This window comes from Podarcis cretensis (assembly GCF_951804945.1).
Source record: "Podarcis cretensis genome assembly, chromosome: 2".
Classification (NCBI taxonomy): domain Eukaryota; kingdom Metazoa; phylum Chordata; class Lepidosauria; order Squamata; family Lacertidae; genus Podarcis; species Podarcis cretensis.
In genome coordinates, this window is record NC_137171.1 from 32,420,524 (window position 1) to 32,443,608 (window position 23,085).

Here is a 23,085-nt window from a genome sequence, read left to right on the forward strand (position 1 = left end):
TCGGGGGCGCCGGTGCCTCCGCCCACCGACACACGTCACTGCCCCGCGCCCCCTCCCTCCACTCCGGCGCCGTGGGTGAGGTCAGTGCCGCGCGCCTGTCACCCAAGCTTCCCTCCTGTTCGCGCTGAGCTGTAATCAAGGCCCCGCCGCAGAGGGAGGCAGGCGGGCGGGCGGTGCTGCTGCTGCTGCTCCTCCTCCTCTGCTTCTTCTTTCTCCTGCCAGGGGCTTTTCGCCTCCTCTTCGGCCGGCCCGTGCTGCCCTGCGCTGCGAGGCCATGGAGCTGGCGGACGGCGTGGTGTACCAGGAGGACCCGGGCGGCCCCGGCCCGGCCATGATGTCGGAGCGGGTGTCGGGTCTGGCGGGCTCCATCTACCGCGAGTTCGAGCGGCTCATCGGGCGCTACGACGAGGAGGTGGTGGCCGAGCTGATGCCGCTGGTGGTGGCCGTGCTGGAGAACCTGGACTCGGTCTGCGCGCACAGCCAGGAGACCAGCGTGGAGCTGGAGCTGCTGCGGGACGACAACGAGCAGCTCCTCACCCAGTACGAGCGGGAGAAGGCGCTGCGGAAGCAGGCCGAGGAGGTGAGGGAGGAGGAGGAGGAGGTGGGAAGGAGCGGGGCGGGGGGCTGCTGCTGCTGCAGAGCCGCCAGGAAGGGTCCCAAGGGGAGGGGGTCCGCTTCCGCACGTCAGAAAGAAGAAGAAGAAAAAGAAATGAGGAGGGGGATGTGTATGTGTTTTGGAGGAGTGGCGTCCGGGGGTGTTGGCGGGATGGGAGGATGAAAGTTTTGGGGAGGGAGATGAGTCAACTTCGCTGGTGCAGGTTTGGGTGTGGCAGTTGGGGGACGACGACACAAAGAAGTACAGTGGTACCTCGGGTTACATACGCTTCAGGTTACATACGCTTCAGGTTACAGACTCCGCTAACCCAGAAATATTACCTCGGGTTAAGAACTTTGCTTCAGGATGAGAACAGAAATTGTGTGGCAGCAACGGGAGGCCCCATTAGCTAAAGTGGTGCTTCAGGTTAAGAACGGTTTCAGATTAAGAACAGACCTCCGGAACGAATTAAATACTTAACCCGAGGTATCACTGTAGCAGCATTGAGCCCCCATGGAAGTGGCTTATGTCAATGCAAGTGGGGTGGAAGGAAGTGGACATAAGTGGAAGAAAAACGCTGAGGGAGCAGGCTGACACAGTGACAGTGGTGTGAAGCTGCCAGAGTGGGACCTGCAAGAGAACCTGGTGTGTCCCATAACTCAGAGGATAAATGCTGTTGTGTGTGGAGCAGAGGGTCATGTGGCAGGGCTTTAGTATCTTGCCTGGGAGCTTCCTCAGGGAATTGGTTGGGCTGCTGTTAAACTCTAGAATTCTGACCAAGAAGATTCTTACGCTGTAGTAGTGCCTGGACTTCTGAAAAGTTCTAACTTCCTTAGTGGGTAGCTGTCACATGTTAATCATGCAACATGAAGCCTAGATAAATGCCTAAGATGTGGATAGTCTGTACTGCCTGGAATTGGACAGTGATTGTCTTCAGGACTGATGGATGAAAATGTCAGTTAAAGCAACAGGTGGTGTAACCAAATAGTCCTTCACTGAAAAGTCAGCATCTTAAACATCAGTGGTGAGTGCCACATTATTTATATCACATTTTAGACTTTGTTGCCACCGCATTGACTTTGTTACTTATCTCATTGTGCACTTTTTAGAAAAGGGTAGATACCACCGTTCATAATATTACTGATTTTTGAAGAGCATGTACAATGGTATCTACCCCATTTCTAGAAAAGCTGAAAACAAGCATAGTGTGATCAGTGATAAAAGCAATATAGTCCATGCTTGGCATATTTCCTCTGCGTTGGGAAAGCAGCTAGGAAGGTAGATTTTGACTGGACATAGAGCAAGAAGTGAAATGGTTAAGCAGACCACCTCACACATCTCTTCTGTTCACAATCTTCAAGGCTGCTTTTCATTAAAACAACAACAAAACCAAAATCAAACTTCAAGGGGAAGAATCACACAACTAAGCATCACGTGCAGGTTGGCCCTTGGATGCTTTGAATGCATGGAGTTTATTTATTAAAGTATTTTTTTTCTCCTACTCTCCAGCCAAAAAAGGCTCCCAGAATAGCTTTACATATCATGAAAAATACTGTCCCTGGCCTCAAACGCACAGTCTAATAAGACACAACACAAAAGGAAAATCGGGAGGGAGGAGGAAATAAGCAAAGTCAGGTTCAACTTCTGACATAAAAGATCTAATGACCTACAGGAATGGAAAAGTTCAAGGAGAGGAAGCACTTAAAGTGCAGGTCTCGCAGCTGGGCCAGTGGAGTAGTCCTGCATCCCTTCTCTTTCATCCTCTGCATCCTATTTACCGGATGTAAATACTGTTGCTAGGTAGAAATTGATGGAGGGAAGAGCCTGGCTTCTTAGCAGGACAGATAGTGGCCTTGCATCTTTTCTCCTCTCTCCCCTACAGCAGCCTGGCTTAGTGGTTGCTGGCAGGTGATAAGTGCCAGGTTCAATCCCTACAACACTTAGTTTAAAATATGAGCTGGACTGTGACCCTGCACAGCTGATACGCTGTTCGCATGTGCTTTGTTTACTTAGAGCAACAGTTTATACTATTGCAAGCAGAAGTAATCTTGGGTATCATTGGTGTTGCTTTCAATTTAGAAAAAAAACCACCTCTGCATTGTGTACCAAGCACCTGGTTATTCTGTTTAATACTGGTGCCTAGGGACAAGAAATATTTTTCTAGTGCAGTGTGTGGCTTTGAACTGAAAAATAAATTGAATGCCATGGCAATCAATAATATGCTACAATGTAACTGGATCAAGGTAGGTAAGCTACACACATTTTTAGTATGCTTTTTGTACATAGTATATGTACACCTCAGGTTTTACCTTTTAATTAGCAAGTAACATCTTTATTACTAAGTGGTCAGTCCTTTAGGATTAGGATATGGGAATAAAGTTCCTGGCCCTGCCTAATATATTTTGTGTGTGACAAACCAGCTTCATAAACAAAGATGCTGTGTGGAGCATAAATTGTGATTTAAATAGAAATTTCAGTGACAGCTATTGGTTGCATATTACTTATTGACTTGCTTTAAGTAAGGATCCTCTCACTTAGATTTTACTCATCACTGCTAGTGTGTCAAACATCCAAATGTACACCAGGAGGCAAAGTAGCAACATCACCTATGCATAGATGCTGTTGCTGTAGTGTTTTCACTATTTTGTTACTTTTGTGTTAAGTATGTACTATTTAGTAATCATGTAGAAGTTAGTTGTTAAGCCATTATGTATTGCTCTCCATAAAGTGAATGGGTTACTGTAGATGCATGCAGTGCTTGTTCATGTGGCTTGGAAAGCAGCAAAATCTATTTATACCTTGTTTGCACATGCTTGGCTGACTGTACTGCAGGTGCAAATGAAAAAATGAACTTGTGTTTTCCAGTTATGTTAAGCCAAAATTTTAAAATGTGGTCCTAATGTAGAAAGTTAATATACTTGTAGATGTCATAAACAAATGCCCAGGATTGGCTCCTCTGAGTAAAATTGTGCAACTTGTGAGACTTAGTTGATTATAGTTAAATATTTTGCTGTAAAATATTGATGATTTGTTGCTTACCCATAGGACACGTCCAAGTATATGTTTTGCATGTGGCAAGGTTCCTAGATACACTTCAGGCATTTTCAAGTAAAATGGTTGTTGAATAGTAGGCCTGGAAAAAATGACCGCTTGAGACCTTAGAACTGTTATGAATGAATAAATTTTTATCCTTCCCAATGACAAAAACAGTCTTTGGGGAGCTTAACGAGATAAAAATTACATATAATTATAAAACCACAATCATAAAGTGTTTAAATATAGGATATAAATCAGAAACAGAAATAAAAACAAATGCATAGCAGCATCTAAAGTTTCAGATTTTAAACTATATCTTGCCAGCTCTATAGATCATTAAATATGTTATTAATATTAAAATCCTGAGAAAATAAAAATATAATGCTTACCTGCTACTGAAAAAGACCTGAGCATAGGTGCCAAGAAAGCCCTTTTAGGGAAAGGGCATTCCGCTACTTGACTGCCACCATTAAAAATACACTTAATAATAATAATAATAAATTTATCTGGGTTTCCCCAACCACTCTGGGCAGCTCACAACATATATCAGAACATACTAAAACATCAAACATTAAAAACTTTCCTAAACAGGGCTGCCTTCAGATGTCTTCTAAAAGTCAGGTAGTTGCTTATTTCCTTGACAACTGAAGGGAGGGTGTGAAAAATGAATGTAATATTTTAGCTGCAGTTCATTCATTTTCAGCTTTATATTCCTGTTATAAAAAAGCGTGCCTAGACATTCCGTTGTTGTGCCCAGAACCTAGGTTTAAGGTGCCATTTGTAGCTCCTAGTTTTCATATCTCAGTTTCTAACACTGTCCAGGTCATGATGAATGCAGGAATAGCAGACCCAGGTTAGATAGTCCAAAGAACTGCCTTGGTATGAAGTAGCTTCATATGTTCATGTATGTTCTTGTTGATGACTCTGAATGTTGCTATCACTTAACATCACATTTACTCCTGTAGGGTTTTTATTTCTGTAATGAATTCAAATTAATCCTTCAGTATATCTGAAGGAGCGTCTCCACCCCCATCGTTCTACCCGGACGCTGAGGTCCAGCACTGAGGGCCTTCTGGCGGTTCCCTCGCTGCGAGAAGCCAAGTTACAGGGAACCAGGCAGAGGGGCTTCTCAGTAGTGGCACCCGCCCTGTGGAATGCCCTCCCACCAGATGTCAAAGAGAACAACAACTACCAGACTTTTAGAAGACATCTGAAGGCAGCCCTGTTTAGGGAAGCTTTAAATGTTTGATGTATTACAGTATTTTAATATTTTTATACCCAGCCAGATGGGCGGGGTATAAATTAATAATAATAATAATAATAATAATAATAATAATAATAATAATAAATTAAAGCACCTGAATTTCCCCCCTTTGAATGCTTTATGTCTGTACGTAGTGGTGAAGTGTGAGCAAATAGAAATACATGTGTGCCTTTCTTTAAAATAGTGATGCCAAAGTATCAGTCATGATGGTCTTTGCTTTTGTTCAGTGTTCCTTTAATGCATGTGGTGATTTCTCATAACTGATAAGAGTTTTCAGAGAGTCAGGTATAATCTTGGTATACTAGAAAGTTTCAGGAAATGGAAGAATCAAATGACCAGCCAGAGGTTTGCATGTGACTGCTAAGTAATGACGTTGTTTTTCCAAAATGAGCATTCTGAAAAATAACTTCAGTTGAAAAGGGATCTTTATATCTAAGATGTTCCAAAACAACAACAAAAAATAGATCTAGATGCTCTTCCTTCTGTGTTTCCCGTGCCCTGCAGGTTTCTTTGCTATTTTTTGAGTGGTGGTTTGCATTGCTTATGAATCATCTGACCATTTGTTCCTTCCAATGGTCCTGTATTAGACATTCCTGTTTATCTTCAAATATTTGGTTTTTTTAAGGGATGAATGGGGTGTGTGGTAGAGTTAGCCTTTCTCCTCGTTTCCTTCCTCTCTTTAAATCTCCTGAGAATTGCATATTTTGTGCAATCTGTGAAGGATCCCCCACAGACATTCCTTGCTTCTTGGACTGAACTTGATATGAAAGGGGGAGTGAGAGAAGGCGGTCTACAAAGAAATGACAAGCCTCTACCACTTCTGGCAATTGACAATGTTTGCATTTGGAGGATTGAATCTTGGCTTTAGAAGCCAAGATATAAATTCACCTTCTGCACCCACAAGAATCTCCTTCACTTCCTCTTTTGGGTGAGTAGGAAAGCAAGCCAGGAAGCTTTTGAGACCATGGCTTAATATCCTGGCTTGCTCCATGATTAAGCATAGTTTCTCAGTCCCAATGTAATGGGAGGCTGTGGTTCACGGTGGCTTGCTGATTTGTTTCCCTGTTTTCAGAAAGGGAGGGCTGCAGGGACTTTATGTGAATCCTTGATTTGAGGCCCCAAACTAGAGAACATGCCTCTTTATTTTTAAGCAAGTTCAGTACAGTGGTACCTCGGGTTACATACGCTTCAGGTTACATACACTTCAGGTTATAGACTCCACTAACCCAGAAATAGTACCTAAGGTTAAGAACTTTGCTTCAGGATGAGAATAGAAATCGTGCTCCGGCGGCAGCGGGAGGCTCCATTAGCTAAAGTGGTGCTTCAGTTTAAGTACAGTTTCAGGTTAAGAACGGACCCCCGGAACAAATTAAGTACTTAACCCGAGGTACGACTGTATTGAGCCATCATAACATTGTGCTTGGAGAGACTCTGAGATGTTGATCGGTGCAGGGAAATATAAATCAGAAGCATGTTATGGATGTCTCAGAGTGGCGTGGGCCTGCACGGAACAACTATTGCAAATGAAGTCCTCCTTCTCTGCCTGTGGTTTGTTGGCAAACAACCCTCATAAACCACTTTTACACACAGTTGTCTGGTACAGTAATTGTGCGATGGTTTTGTCACAAGCTTGCCTGAATCGTTATTTGGTGTATATTTTGACAAGTTTTGGGGGCCTTATTGGTTTAGTACATCCTTGAATTATGACAGTTTTCCTAACTGTTCTGCTGTTTTCATAGGAGAGAGACTTGAATGGCTATCAGCTTGACTGTATGGAGTGGTATGTTAATACAAATAGTATTTAAAGGAGGTGGAGGCAAGAGCTCGTTTATTCTGTTAAATTTCTTAATTTCAGAAGAACAGTTGAACTGAGAGTTGTTTACTCTGCAATACCAAAAATGAAGTGCTCTTAGAAAAGTAAATACTGTATGCCTTAACAATGGCATTCCTTTGTACAACTATTACACTGGTCAACAACAGATTTGTTGTCTGCATTTTTTCAGTTGATTTAGGATGAATCTGATGCGCTGAATCCAAAAATCACATTGGTTTTGCTCAATCAGGTCAATCGTGGCCACATGTCATTTTTTTACGTTTTTGTTCACATGTACGCTTGTGTGGAGCATTTTAGAAGAAGTTGGTGGGGGTAAAATGCCATGTCGAATAATTGTTTTGATTGGAAATGATTATTTTAATGACAAGAAGTATCCAGGTCCGATAGTTCTGGGTGATTATGTCGAAAAGGGATCAGTTTGAAGTCACAAAACCTCCGTTTTTCTCAGAAGAGAAGGACTTGGTGTACTGTGCAGATATTGCGCAGCTTCTGCTCAAGCTTGGAGTGCCACAGTACGAACCCAAAGATTGGAGACTGTTCATTGACAGCAGCAAGCGATCACTGAAATGTGTTCTGCTACGTAACGGCAACCAGTTTGCCTCTATACCCCTGGCTCACTCGACTACACTGAAGGAGAACTATAAAGCGGTGAAGTATGTGCTGGAGAAAATTGGTTATGATCAGCATAAGTGGTTTATTTGTGTTGACCTGAAGATGGTGAACTTTTTGTTGGGACAACAGTCTGGCTTCACCAAGTCCCCATGTTTTCAGTCCCTGTGGGATAGTAGGGACCGTGCTCAGCATTACACGAAGAAGGACTGGCCTGTGTGGGAGGAATTGGTGCCTTGCAAAGAAAGGAACGTCATCAACGACCCTCTGGTGGACAGAGACAGAATACTCTTCCCACCACTGCACATCAAGCTCGGCTTAATCAAGCAGTTCACCAAGGCTCTGGACAAGGATGGTGACTGCCTCACTTACTTGTGCCAGGCTTTTCCAGGATTGACCATGGAGAAGTTGAAAGCTGGCATCTTTGACGGTCCTCAGATCCGTCAGCTCATCAAAGATCCAGAGTTTGGAAACTCAATGAACGAAGTGGAACTGGAAGCGTGGAAGGCATTTGTTCTGGTAGTGAAGAACTTTCTTGGCAACAATAAGGCCAGAAACTACGCAGAACTTGTCAACAACATGCTGGCTGCTTTCAGAAACCTGGGCTGCAACATGAGCGTCAAGATGCACTACCTATTTTCACATATGGACCGGTTTCCTGAGAACCTGGGTTCACTGAGTGACGAACAGGGGGAGAGATTCCATCAGGACATGAAAGAGTTGGAGACCAGGTATCAGGGTCGCTGGGACGCAGTCATGATGGCTGACTACTGTTGGACTCTGAAGAGAGACTTCCCTGCCGCTGAGCATTCCAGGAGTTCCAAGAAACGGAAGTTCAAGCCCTGAAGTTTGTAAAATGGTGAAGCAACATGCAATTTATGTGTACTTACCTTTATCAATGCCCACCATTCAGTTTACAGTAAACCTGACCTGATGGAGAGAAACGGGTGCCGTTTCCTGATTCAGCAGTGCAAAAATACCCTAAATCAGTTGTAGAAATCTAGACAACATTCAAAAAGTAAAAAATAGTTGCCCAGTGTTATGTATGAAGAATTAAGATAGGCCCATGCCAGAATGGTTCACAGTGTTAAAGACTCAATGTAAAATGCATAAGGGGTAGCTAAGGGAGAACAGTCCAGCTTACTTCTAAATAAAAACTTTTTTTCAGGTTACCAATTATCATTCAGTTTCAGCTTGTACCTTTTGTGGTAGTTCTTACTTGTAGTTTCAGGTAATTGTATTGTGACCTGAAGTTATGCAGCACTAAGGAAGTGTAGGATCTATTGCTTTTATTGGTATAGAGTGTGATAATGACAGGGTCAGAGGGAAGTAGGTGATGTGATAAGAGCTTTCGATGAAGACTTTTAAGTAGTGTAGAATGACCTTCCTGGTTTGCCTTGCAAATAGTTCTTTATAACTAATTCTTCAGTTGCTAGCCCAAAACGAGTCAAGCAGACATGTGCTGAGAGTACTTCTTAGTGTCTTATGTATACAGCTATGTTGTATGAATTGTTCATATGGTGATTCATGGATACAGAATTCTAAATAAATGAATGAGTTACGCCTGTCTTCTATTTTAGGAATAATCCTGTATCTAAATATTATGTTGAATGACCCTTTCATATATAATGCCTGGCTGGTAGCAATTCAACTGTCTCCTATAAAAACAGCAAAATAGTTAGGGAAGTTGTCACTTTTCAAGGATGTGCATAGACCACACACACACACAAAATAAAATACAGTATAAATGTATATATTTACATACTCCCTTGGCAGAAAGGCGGTATATAAATATACAAAAGAAAGAAATATGAGAGAGTACATTACTTTTAAAGCAGGTGAGACATGCTGAATGCTAGAGGAAATTGTATTTGCATAAAAACTACAAGTAGAACCAAATCTGAAAATACTTCTAAAATAATGAAAATAAATGGTCTCAATTGCTCAGTTGTAGAATAACATGTGAAAGCCTTTCTTTCTCCTTTTTGGATTATCTATATCCTGAATCTCAGTATGTCACATGATAAGCAGGTTAGAAACACAATCATAGAACAATATCTTAAACATTGTAAGACAGAAAGGGCATCCTGAATAGCTTACTAGCCATCCCTATGTGTGCCCATGCAAGGTATAGTAAATCCCATAGAACAATAAAGGACTTGTGCTTTTTTACTTGTTCCTGAATGATCTAGAGCAGGGACGTCCAACTCCCAAGGGACTGCAATCTACTCACAGGAAAAAAAAATATGACAGTGATCTACCCCTTTTTTGGGGGGTTCAGTTCAAAGTTGTTAACCCTTTTTTAGGGAGGAAAGTTCCATTTTGGGGGGGTTTAGGAGAAAGTTGTTGAGGTTTATGAAGAGCTCTAAAATAATTTCTCCAGACGCTGAGTAAACTGGTAGTAAAATGGAAATGCAAGTTACTATAAGCAAGTGCAAAATGATCCACAAAAAATCTAAATTTCACGGACTCTTGGGGTTTGAACTGGCAACAATAAGACTTTGGGGTCATAGAGGATAGCTTGAGGAAGATGTCAGCCCAGAGTGCAGCAGCTGAGAAAAAGGTGAATGCCATGCTAGGAATCATTTGGAAAGGGATTGGAATGTCACAATGCCATTATGCAAATCTACAGTGCAGCTGCACTTGGGGTAATGTGTACAATTCTGGCCGCCTTACCTCAAAAAAGCTATGGTAGAGCTGGAAAGGGTTTAGGAAAGGGCAACAGAACTGATGGAGAAACTTCCCTTTGAGGAAAGCTTACAGCTTTTGAAGGCTTTTTAGTTTTCGAGAGAAGGCGAGAAAGAGGCAACATGATAGAAATGTATGCAATCATGTATGGTGTAGAGCAAGTGGCTAGAGATAGGTTTTCCTTCCTCTCTCATAGTACTAGAACTTGGGCAGGCTTCCTCAAACTCGGCCCTTTGTAGTTTTGAGACTACAATTCCCATCATCCCTGACCACTGGTCCTGCTAGCTAGGGATCATGGGAGTTGTAGGCCAAAAAACATCTGGAGGGCCGAGGTTGAGGAAGCCTGAACTTGGGGGACAGCTGCTGAAGCTGAATGTTGGGAGATTTGGGGCAGACCAAACAAAGTACTTCCGCACATGGTGGAACTTGCTTCCACAGGAGCCATTGCTGGCCACTAACTTAGATGGCTTTAAAATATGACTAGACAGATTGACGTTACATTAGGTTGAAGCTATCAGTGGCTACTTGGCATGATGGCTAAGTTCTACCTCCATTGTTAGAGACTAAAGGTAAAGGGACCCCAGACCATTAGGTCCAGTCACGGACGACTCTGGGGTTGCGGCGCTCATCTCGCTTTATTGGCCGAGGGAGCCGGTGTACAGCTTCCGGGTCCTGTGGCCAGCATGACTAAGCTGCTTCTGGCGAACCAGAGCAGCACACGGAAATGCCGTTTACCTTCCCACTGGAGCAGTACCTATTTATCTACTTGTTCTTTGATGTGCTTTCGAACTGCTAGGTGGGCAGGATCTGGGAACGAGCAACGGGAGCTCACCCCTTCGCAGGGATTCAAACCGCCAACCTTCCGATCAGCAAGCCCTAGGCTCTGTGGTTTAACCTCTACATGCCTCTAAATACAAGTTGCTGGGAATGACAAGTGAGAAGAATGCTGTTGTACTTTCAGGTTTCCCATAGGCATCTGGTTGGCCACTGTGAAAGCAGGATGCTTCTTATGTTCTGAAGGCTGGTTGCAACAAGGGAAAGTTTCTTCCCTATGGTGGCCCCCTGCCTATGTATTTTCTTTCCAATGGACCTACATTAAACTTCTGCATCCTAGGCTTTTCAGAAAGGCCCAAAGATCTCCCCCTCTACCCCACTTGACCTCCCAGGCTTAATGTTAATTAGTTGTGTGATGTTCTGATTGAATTATGTTCTTTCTGGGGTGTATGGGGTAGATTTTAGGTTTTTAAAATATATATGAATATATTATTTTTTCTTTCATTGTTCACGTAAGCTGCTTTGGATGGGCATTTGCTCCCCCAAAGAGGCCTAAAAATATTTTAAGGAACACATAAAATGCACATGCCCATGAATATTTTGTTTCTTTTTTGAAGAAATTTATTGAATTTGAAGATTCTCAAGAACAAGAAAAAAAGGATCTGCAGATAAGAGTGGAAGCTTTAGAGTCGCAAACCCGGCAGCTTGAACTGAAAGCAAAAAACTATGCTGATCAAAGTAAGTGGGACTTTATCAGTGGATTATAACTAATTATAACCATTGCATGGTTTGCATGATATTTTCACTCTTATCTCCTAATAGAAAAGAGCATAAAATGACTGCACCAGTATAATTCACTAGCGGGAGTGTTTGTCTTTTCATGTGTGTAAGTGTGATTTAAGTTTTGTTTTGTGTTGACTGATGTCCAAGCTCATCTTCTCACTAACTTTGTTAAGACTTTCTTGAAGTAGTTTCAGCTTCTTTTCTCACCTGAACATCAATGGGTGATATCCAACTATAGAGGCCCACTTGCACAATAGACTTCAACACGTGCAAATGGGATATCCCCCTTTCCCCCTGCAGCCCCACAAATTTGCTTTGGAGTGTTTAGAGCAGAAGACTCTTGCATTGTGCAGGACTAGATTATTATTGTTCTTATTGATTGATTTTATGTACTGCCCTATACTTGGAGGTCTCAGGGCGGTTCACAGAACCTTGTGGTCCCTTCCAACTCTACAATTCTATGATTCTGTCATTCTATGTCCAGAAGTTTCAAAGCAACCTTGATTCTACTGATCTTAGAATGCAAAAGTGGCTAGGAATCTTGTTCATTTAATGTTAGCTATGGCTCAGAGTTTCTTAAGCTGATAGAAGGGCCCTGTAGCTAGCTAGCCCTGTAGGATTTATTATTTGTATAGCTGACTTTATCATATCACAAACTACTTTTGAAGCCCCTTTCAAAGCAGTTTACCTTGTGGCAAGAGGGGATGGGGGATGAGGCTATTGCTAAAGCCTGAAGTCTTGTCAGCTTTCATAGTTCCTTGGATGCAGCTCAAGTACGTTTTTGTTTTTAATTTAACCAGTAGCGAATATTTTGCTGCTACACAATTGGCAAGATTATAATTGCTCTCTAAGGACACTGGAGTGGTTTATTAGCCTCAAACTAATTCTGGGAGATAGTCATATGTAACATCCTTATCTATGGTCAACGGAGCATATGATAAGCTTGTATCCCATCCTTCTCCTGGTTTTTCCATGTGGATTCCTAGCAGCTTTAAATATGGCTGCTGTTTTAATGCTAACCAGGGTTTGCTAGGATTACTACTGTATTTTTCGCTCCATAGGATGCACTTTTTCCCTCTTAAAAACAAAGGGGAAAAGTCTGTGCGTCCTATGGAGCGAATGCAGGGGGGAGGCAGGCAGGAAAAGCCCCCAAGAGCTGCACACAAGCTTCGCACGGCTCTTGCGGGCTTTTCCCCAGGAGGGAGAAGGGACCGCCGCTCCCCGACCTGTTCTGGGGGCTAGGGTTGGGGGAAGCTCAGGCTTCCCCTGCCCCCAGCCCCGCAAGCTCCGGGAGTGGAGGCAAGGTTGCCCACATAGATTGCCCACAAGGTTGCGCAGTGGGAGTTGGCGCTGCGCTCGGGGGCTTCAGGCAGCTATCCGCAAGCCTTCAGAGCGCGGTGGGAGTTCCCCCCGCGCTCCGAAGGCTTGCAGATAGCAGCCTGAAGCCCGGGGAGTGCAGCGCCAACTCCCGCTGCGCTCCCTGGGCTTCGGAGCGCGCCCCCAGCCCCCAGCCCTGCAAGCTCCAGGAGCAGCGGCAACGCTGTGCGCAACCTTGCTGCCGTTCCTGGACCTGTTCTGGGGGCTGGGGTCAGGGGAAGCTCGGGCTTCCCCCGCCCCAGCCCCGCGGCTAAAAACAAAGCCATGACAGCTAGCGGGATCCATGACAGCTAGCGGGATCCATCCCGCTCGCTGTCTTGGCTTCTGCCAAAGCCGCGCACAGCCTCTCCCGGCTGGAGAGATTGCACGCGGCTAAAGAGGAAGCCAAGACAGTCAGTGGGATGGATCCCGCTAGCTGCCTTGGCTTCTTTGCTCTTTGGGGCTGGTGGGGGGAAAATATTTTTTTTTCTTCTTTATTTCCCTCCCCCCCCAAAAAAAGCTAGGTGCGCCCTATGGTCCGGTGCGCCCCATGGAGCAAAAAATACAGTAATCAGCTTCAAACCTCATTTAAAAATCTTCTATAAGAGGGAACTCTGGTTAGTGCTAACCGTGGTTAATGTTGGTGCTGAAATAAGTCTGCAGGCCCCCAAAACAGTGACCCGGAATGCAACCCCCAAGTGAATGGGAAGTTGCCTGTAAAGTGTAAAACATTGTAATAGAATGGCCCAGTCACATGAATCCAGAATGTGCAGTCCCTGACATGGATTTTAAAAATGAATAAAGGGGTTCGAAAAACTAGCCTTTAACCCTTAGTTGCCCATTGCAACCCACCTCTGCCCCCTTTTTCTCCCTCCACCAGCATGATTGTGTTGTGGTTGCATGGATGGGGTTGTGATGAGACTGGGCACAGGAGGGAGTCAGATTGTGGAAGCAGCCACTGATGTACAGCTGCCTTATTTCAGAACCAGCTGTAACTGGCACTAATCATCAATCCAACTGCTGCACTGTACCTTGAGTGGCTTGATCACCCAATCCCATTAGAGAAAATTAAATCTCCTCTTGCATCTTGTCTCATTCTTGTTTTAACCGATAAAGAAGAATCCTCTCTAAAGATTGCCACAGAGTTTGTCGTCATGCTGTAATAGCGAAGGGAACAAAGGATTGTGAAACTGCTTGCTGCTTCATCTTCATGCTGAGAAGTCAACAGTTCTTTTTGAGACATTGCCCAAGGCTTGTGCTTTTTGAAAGCTACTCTTACTATGAATTTATGCACTGGATTACCTCAAAATGCCACTTGGGATATCTTTTTTGCTTCCATTACTTGTTTTGCAAGGTTATAAGTAAGGTGATGAACTAATGCTTTAAGAATTTCCAAAATTTGGAGAGCTTTGAACTATAGCCCGAAAACTGTAATGCTGAGAGCTGTTTCTCACGGTCACCTACAGGGAAAAAGAAACATATTTGTCATGAAATCATAAATAAGTTGTCCACTGTTCATTGAAGCTGCCCAGCAGGTTCTTAAATATTTGGATGCATTTCAGATCTCACAGCAAATACATGGTAAACACAAGGGGGAAATGAAGACCTATATGCAGTGGAGGGCCTCGGGTTTATCAAATTGTCTAGGACACAAACAGTGCAGAATATCCTCAATAGCACATTGATACAATAGCAGCTAGCTGTTCCGGTTGATTTTAAATGCCTGTTTGCAGTGTTAGTTTTGAGCTATGAAATTTACTTTGGAATATTGCATGGATGTACCTTATTATAAAACTGGAGTTTCATCATTGGTTATGCTGTTAATCCATTAGGTTTAGGTTTATAGACAATTAATACTTTGAGAAAGCAATCACATTAGTCAAACTTGCCTTCTTTAGTCCTCACGGTCTATAGCTTTAAGAGAACTTCTGTTGCAGTTGTGGAATTAGTTTTAGGAACTGTGTAGGTTTTGCCCTTTTATGACACCTGCAGTTTTTATGTGCCAGTAAGCCTGCTCACACATGTGCTTTGGCTGATTTAGGGACCGTGTATGTGTGGTTCTTACGTTTGTGGTTTCTGTTTATGGATTGGGAATCAGATGCTTAGTTCCCTGATCCAATAATCAACTTTGACAGTATAGATTTATCTACTTGGAGGATTGAAGTAGCAGAGTTTGCCTCCACACTACCCCAGAGTGGATTGATGGTGTCAGATCTGAACTGATTGACTAGTCAATCCAATGTATCTCTACTATCTCTTAAAGAAAGCTATCGGGTTTGCTTGGAGATTTTACTCAGAGCTATGTGCTTTAAAGACATCTGTTTGTTATTTATTATTTCAAATTTATAGTCTACCCTCCCCCAAAGGGAGCCTAGGGCAGCTAACAACCAGTATTAGAAACTGAGATATGAAAACTAGGAGCTAAATGGCACCTTAAACCTGAGTTGTGGACACCACAATGGAATGTCAGAACCTATCAGCTTGCCTTACACTGCAGTGATTTCTTGGAAGTCGACCAGGCAGGAATTTCTCCTCCCACACCCTCAGTGGCAGCAATAGTGGCAGTTTTAATCTGAAATCTTAGGTGCAGTACCGCACCCAGAGCTCAGAAATTGCTCGCGTTAATGAAATTCCCAGTCGCAAAATGTGCCTAGAACAATAGGAGTTTCACACGCTGATCACAACAATAAAATTACGTAAAAAAAATTAAACAACACTGTTCAGGTAATGTAGACAGTTAGTACCAGCAATATAAAAGTTTCATAAAACTACAGTTCAAAAGCATGGATAAACAGAAGTCTTTTGACACATTTCCTGAATGCATATAAAGTGGGAGACAGACTGATTTCCATTGGAAAGGGGGTTCTGTAGCTGGGGTGCTGCCCTGCCTCAGTTCCCTGTTTGTTGTGCTTCTCCTATTGATGAGCTGTGCCTTGTCCACAGATTGCAAATTTGAGGCTGGAAAATGCTGGAGAAGGCACATTTTCAGCTTGGTCCCAAGTCATTTGGGACTCTTTAGGGGAACATATTAAACCTACTCTATCCCTGTTTTCCCAAATGTGAGTGTGAACACTTGAAATTGGAAATGGCCCTGTGAATGTAAACATGACCTTCATCTATTTGGATCTCTCACTTTTAAATTTTATTGCTGTATTTAAACACAGGGAACCTCTGTTGAGACCATGCTAAATAATTTATTTAGAAAATGTTTACCCTCCCTCTCTCAGATTTGCAAGATGCTTCGTCAATAAATAATGCATCATAATGTAAATGAGGGGTTTCTGCTCTCAATGAGTGCTTTGAAACTCTTCATATTACCCTGAACATTCCCAGGAGATTTCTGTGTGCTGCTGCTGCTGCTCTCAGTTAACTCTCTTGCTACCTTTGTTTGATTCTCTGTGAAGGCCTCCAGAGAATGACATTCCAGTTTTCCAGTGACATTTGAACATCTCCTGATTTATGGGGTGTTCAGAAAGAAACGATGCAATGTTACTAAATGAAATGAAATGCATCTTTCTCCCACATTGCTTTCAAATAGCATTGCCTGAAAGCAACCACCCACAAATCACTTTTTGGCTAAGGTGGAGTTGTACTGGTGGATTACCAGGGTGGGCAGAGTCAGAGCAGCTCCTCAAGGTCCTGTACCGGGGCAGGAACAAAGGTGATCTTATATATCCTGTAGCTTTCAGGTCATGGCAGTTGAAACAGCCAGTGGATGATGATGGTGATGGTGATGATTTGACCAGTGGATTATTCAAAAAAAATGTGTCAGGGAACTGCCATCAGCTCAGAGGCGAGAGGTGGAAGGGCAGCTGGATTACAGGGAGTCTCCAATGATCGTGGGAAGCAGCACTTCCTCAGCAGAGGAGGGAAGCCCCGCCTCTAGTGGGGAAGAGCTGCAGGGCTTGGAGGATGCAAGAAAGAGCCAAGACACGGTGCATGAGCAAAGCGAGGGGGAGGGAGGTCCCCCTTTACCCAAGCCCTCCCTTCGCAGTAGGTTTTCGCGCAGAGAGGGGAGGCGTCGGATGGGAGTCAAGAGACTACTCTGCTGGGGAAAGATTAAGGACCGTCCACTCTCAGATTCTGCTAGTGACTGAGCAAGACAGGGAATTGAGGCGTTCTGCACTGTAAATAAATAATAATAATAATAATTTATTATTTGTACCCCGCCCATCTGGCTGGGTTTCCCCAGCCACTCTGGGCGGCTTCCATAAAAACCAAAAATACACTAAAATATCCCAGATTAAAAACTTCCCTGAGATGTCTTCTGAATGTCAGGTAGTTATTTATCGCTTTGACATCTGATGGGAGGGCGTTCCACAGGGCAGGCGCCACTACCGAGAAGGCCCTCTGCCTGGTTCCCTGTAGCTTTGCTTCTCGCAATGAGGGAACCGCCAGAAGGCCCTCGGCGCTGGACCTCAGCGTCCGGGCAGAATGAATGTTTTTGCACCAATAATAAAGCCTTTGAAAAGACCAGTGGAGATCTTGCCTGTTCGCTCTTGAGCAACCACGCCGATAGGCATAACAATATGCAACTTACCTTTGCCCAAACAGCAGCTTATTTTCCTGACTCCTATACAGAGGCATACATGCCTATTTGTATGTGCTGACATTCAGTGTTAGAACTGGGATAGAAAAGCTGGGAGCCAAAGGGTTTCTGGGATCTCGGTTGCGGATGCCAAAACAGAATGTCTAGTTGCCACTGGTTGGGGGGGGGGGAGTTGGCCGGCAACACTTCTTATTTATTATTTTAATAAGCATGAATTAATCTGCAATTCACATAAGTGACATATTGTTAATATCACATTTTTGGCAGAAATTGTTAATACATGTTTAATTTGGTGTTTACAATAAAAATATTGGTACCATACTTTGGTTTTCAAAACACTCTGCTCTTTATTGCTAAACTCCTTAACATGTTGTCTATCCTTAACATAAACTTTGAGGCTTCAAAGTGCATACATTGCATTAATCCTTGAGTGTCAGCCATGCGCAAAAAAATGACACCCAGACTTCTTGAAGTGCTCGCAAATGGAGAATCTTTAGGCGCAAAATGTGCTTGGTACCATGCTAATTTTGAACCCTGCTGACAATGGTGAAATATTTTCACCATTGGACTCTTAGGAGGAAGAAAGGTTGTTTACCCTACTGACTAAGAATGGGACAACTGGCTAATTTAGAGGGTGCTTACTTTTAAGCCACTAATAAAACACCATTTAGGGGATATGGAAACTTTAGGGGCCGTGGAAGGCTTTTGAGAAGTATGGGGGAATGCTTTAGCTGTGGATACCTGTCTTAGTTTGGATGAGAAGGGATTGGACTAGATTAAGTGGATCTTATAAGTGTGTGTTGTTGCCTGCATGAGCGCATGAAAAGAAAGAGACTCAGTGTGCCGTTCATTGTTGCATTCACATTGTTGCATCTGTATTGTTGCAGATATCTTTTTTTAGAAGGCAGCAGTGAAAAGACTCAGTTCCTCTGCTTCAGACAGGTGGAAGAAAGTGGAAGCAGTAGGTTGTTTCATTTTTGTTCCACGCTTCTGTTAGTTCCTCTGAGCAGTTTCATTTTAGGGAAAGCTTTAACTGGCTGAAGTACCTGGTGAATCTGTCCTGGCAACAGAGCCAATTTAGCAGGGTGCTAAGTTAGACTTGCCCATCTGTTTCTGACTTGACTTTAGAATAGCAGGGCTTTGTTTCTTGCGCAGTGTCTGCTTTCAGTGGACCAGCAGATGTTCTGATTGCTATCTTGTTAGCAAGGAAGTGTTATACTCAAGACCTCAGGTAGCCAACCTGTGACTCTCTGAGTGTTGTTGTATTCCAGCTCCCATCAGCCCCAGCCAGTATGGCCAAAGATCATGATGGAACTTTTACTTATTATTTTTTAATAACCTATGTAGCCTGCTTTTCACCACAGATGTGAAATACAAAATAAAAAATCTGGGAGGCTACTGGTTAGTGACCTCTGCTCTAGACCTATTGGATCATGAAGCAAAATACTCCAAAGATTGTGTCCATGTATTTGAATTTTCTCCCCTAATGTATTCATGCTGACCTCACCTGTTGTTAGCTGGTACTGCTGTTGATTTTGCAATTTTGACTATGGTTTGGTTTGCATGACACACTAAACTGTAGCTAAAATAAACTGGCTTAAGGGGGACAAGTAGTTTGCTGGTGCACACTGCTGAAATTGCAGGTGCTTCCCTCCTCTCCCACTTCTCTTGGTGCTACACTGCCATGAAGCAAGCTATGGTCTGGCTTGTCGTGTTGTCTGAACTGAGGCTTGTGCTTTGTTTCTGTCCAAAGAAAGCACAAATGGCGAGTTGAACATGAGGTACTTGTTCACAATAAACCATTTTTAAAAACAACAACAACAACAACAACAACAACTATGGTTTTGTTTTATGTGATGTGTGACCTGGGCCTGTGGAAGACACAGTATTGATTTTGAACAGCACTGGCGATTCTTGTGCTTATGTGAGTGGGCAACAAATATCACCTAATGTTCAGAAAATTGGTGCCTGTTATGCAACTAGATGTAAATTGACTAACACTATATAGATATCTAAAGAACACCAGCCCTGCTTATAAGGCAAAGTTATCTGTTGTTGACTATATACGCAAGTTATTGACACCTTTTACTCTGCAGGTGTCTCTACATGTTGGCAAATTAGTAGTCCACTAGATGGAGCAGAAGCTATAATTGTTGGATGGCTCAGTAAATAGGAATGGTTACATTTTGCAGCTGTGGACTAAAATGAAATGAATGGGAAAGATCTGCCTCTTCTTGTGTTTTGTAGCTGCCAAGTGGGGAAAGTGGCTTGAAATGGACATGCATTAATAGTTGTAAATGTACTCTGGGTGTTGTTAAGGTCCTATATAAACTATAGGTCTGTTATGAGTTCTTAATATGTATATTAAAAAAAAGAATGAATAGCACTTTCTAGAAAAAAGTGTCACGTGGCATCTTAATGTATAATGGTTGCTATAATAGAGATGGGTTTAGTAAATTATTTCCTGAATCCTGCATAGGGACCTAGGAGCCTAAGCACAATACATCTAAATACAGTGGTACCTTGGTTCTCGAACTTAATCCACTCTGGGAGTCCGTTTGACTCCCAAAACTGTTCGAAAACGAAGGCATGGTTTCCAATTGGCTGCAGGAGCTTCCTGCACCCAAGCGGAAGCCGTGTCGGACATTTGGCTTCCGAAAAACGTTCACAAACCAGAATACTTCCGGATTTGCAGCCTTCGGGAGCCAATTTGTTCGGGATCCAAGCCATTCAAGAACCAAGGTACTGCTGTATTCCCTAAATATGCCATAACAGTTATATGCAATCCAATTTGGTATCTCAATTGATTTGGTGAAACAGGACTCCAGCTGGTGGGGAAACACTTGAAAATTAGGAATACTAGGTGATGGTGGGTACAGTGGTACCTTGGGTTAAGTACTTAATTTGTTCCGGAGGTCTATTCTTAACCTGAAACTGTTCTTAACCTGAAGCACCACTTTAGCTAATGGGGCCTCCTGCTGCCGCCGCGCCACCGGAGCACGATTTCTGTTCTCATTCTGAAGCAAAGTCCTTAACCCAAGGTACTATTTCTGGGTTAGCAGAGTCTGTAACCTGAAGCGTATGTAACCCGAGGTACCACTGTACTGTTGTGTCATGCAAACTTGTTCACTCCATCCCAGTTTCTCTTAATGTCTTACCTTCTCTTGATAGTATGTGTGGGCTGACAATGGTATGTTCTTGGTAACCTATTGATTTGATTGCCTTTATAGTACATCTTGGCTCCCTTAATAATTTTTAGTACTGGGAGTGCCCTTTTAGCATTACAAGAACCCTGGTGGTTGAATAGTCTGGTATAGCTCTGTCCACTTGTTGAAGAGCAGCTAGCCTCCTTGTTAAAGGTAAAGGGGCAGGATGCTTCTTCCATGTCAATCAGGCCCTTGACTGGAGAGCTTTAGTGAGCACAGTTCCTTGATTCTTGTTGGGCAACTTCTTCAAGAACAGTGGAGATTGGATTATGCCCTGACTCTGGGACTAGGTTCGGTGTTCCATCCAAATTCCCTGGGTTGCAGCCTGACCTGCTCAATGCTCTCTTGAGAAAGCATTTGGAAGAGGAAGAAAAGCAGGAGCATAATTTTCTAAAAAACAGCAGAGTTGGTTTCTGTATGAATAGCTTTGAATTGTGGAAACCGGAGATGATGTCTGTAGACTCTGTTACTGTGGCTGTCAATGTCTGTTTCTGAGTGAATTAATTATCTTTTTCAGTTACCAGACTGGAAGAGAGGGAAGCAGAACTGAAGAAAGAATACAATGCTCTTCATTCAAGACATACAGAGGTAGGTAATGAGATATTCCTTGGAGCTGTGCTTTGAGAGGGCAGGGACTTGGTGGGAAGGGCATCAAGGGAGCTTCTACTGCACCAGTGTTTGCCGAGGGCTCTCTAAAGCTTTTGCTGTGAGCTTTTGGAAGGTTTTCAGTGTGTTCATTGAAATCCTTTATATTAAATTGTAGGGCAGAGTCAGATTGATATTGGCAGCATGCATGATCCTAACCTGATGTTTGCTGAGATGACTGAATTGAGGGGCAGGGGTGGGATGCAGGCTTATTAGCTTATTAGCCTAGCAGGAAACCAGAGTTCCCTCTTAGTTTGTTTCAACTCTTTCTTTGCTTGAAAAGGTAGTCTGTCACCTTAGATAGTCATGTCACCCATTATGTTTCATGTGACTTAGAGAAAGACCTGATGATTAGCAGTCAAATTTCTTGAGGTATGCCAAGGCCTTCTTTGGGGAGTATAACTTACTTTTTAATTTTATTTCCCCCCCCCCTGCAGCTTCTCTATTATATTACGCATTTTGAATTTAGTACAAATATTCTTTGTTCAAAATATTGATAAATCGAACTGCTTGTTTGCCAGAACAATTTGGCCAATGTAATTATGGTCAAGTTGATGTAAACTTGTATTAGAAAAAAGGCCTTTTCTGTCGCATGGAAACCAGCAGAAAAAACTAAGTTTTGTGACCAGTATTCATTAGCAAATATGCATGATTTTGTTGGCTAAGGCATGTTTCATTATAAGGCCTTCTGACTTGCTTAGGCATTTCTAGACAAAGACAAGTGGGAGTTACACCAGGCCTCAGTATTTGCTCCAACACCTCGTGCTCAGTAACAGATGTCATTTATTAGCAAATTGGAGGATGAGGAATTCTGAGGTGGCTGGTCCATCTCCCCGCCCTGCACTAAGTCCCTCTAATAAAATGGCTGCCCATTTGGTTCTGTAGGGGCAGCCATGTATTTTTCTTGGCAGAGTCAGCATGTTGTAATTTGCAGCTCCATTTTCAATGTGTGCTGTTGTAGCAGATACAATTTTAAGCTACTTAGAGTAGCTATTACCTGTGAGGGAAGAAGAAAAATGGAAAAGGCAGCATTTGGAGAACTTCATAACAGTGTTAGTATTCGGAAAACTTGAAAAATCAGATCCAGGAGCGCTTTGAGGAAACCTGATTTTCTAGATCCATTTCAGTCGGGGGTTTAGGCCTGGTTTTTGGCACAGAAACTGCTTTGATTGCCCTATATGATCTGTGTGGGACAGGGGAAATGTGTCCTTGTTAATTCTCCTCGACCTCTCAGCTTGGAAACTGCAGCTGGTTCAGTGACCAGGTTTCTCACTAGGACAATACAATTTGAGCATGTCATGCCAATCCTGGCCCAACTGCACTGGCAACCAATAAATTTTTGGGCCCAATTCAAAGTGCTGGTTTTGACCTTCAAAGCCTTAAACAGCTCAGGACCACAATACCTCAAGGACCACCTCTCTCCATATGAACTGACCTGGAACGTGTGATCATCAGTTGAGGCCCTTCTTCGTGTGCCGCCTCCGTGAGAGATCCAGAGGGCGGCAACATGAGAACAGGCCTTTTCTTCAGTGGCTCCCTGTCTGTGGAATGCTCTCCCCAGGGAGGCTTTCCTGGCACCTTCATTACATATCTTTAGGCACCAGGCAAAAACATTTCTCTTCTCCCAAGACCTATGGCTAATTAAACAGTCTAGGCCTTTTAAACTGTGTGCGTTACTGTTTTTGTTTGTTACTATTTTATGTATTTTTAATGTTTTTATATTGTAAACCACCCTCTGGATCCTTG

At 43.2% G+C, this 23,085-nt stretch overlaps 1 protein-coding gene across 3 annotated transcripts in view; it reads left to right on the forward strand.

The window, feature by feature from the left end:
- Window positions 1-119: 119 nt before the first annotated feature.
- Window positions 120-23,085, forward strand: part of SPAG9 (sperm associated antigen 9) — an 85,933-nt gene continuing 62,967 nt past the window's right edge. For all 3 annotated transcript variants that reach the window (XM_079967371.1, XM_079967372.1, XM_079967370.1), the window contains exons 1-3: window positions 120-580; window positions 11,418-11,538; window positions 21,212-21,282. In XM_079967371.1, coding sequence (XP_079823497.1) covers window positions 275-580; window positions 11,418-11,538; window positions 21,212-21,282 — 498 coding nt within the window. In that variant the 5' untranslated portion in view covers window positions 120-274. The remainder of the gene's footprint in view (window positions 581-11,417; window positions 11,539-21,211; window positions 21,283-23,085) is intronic.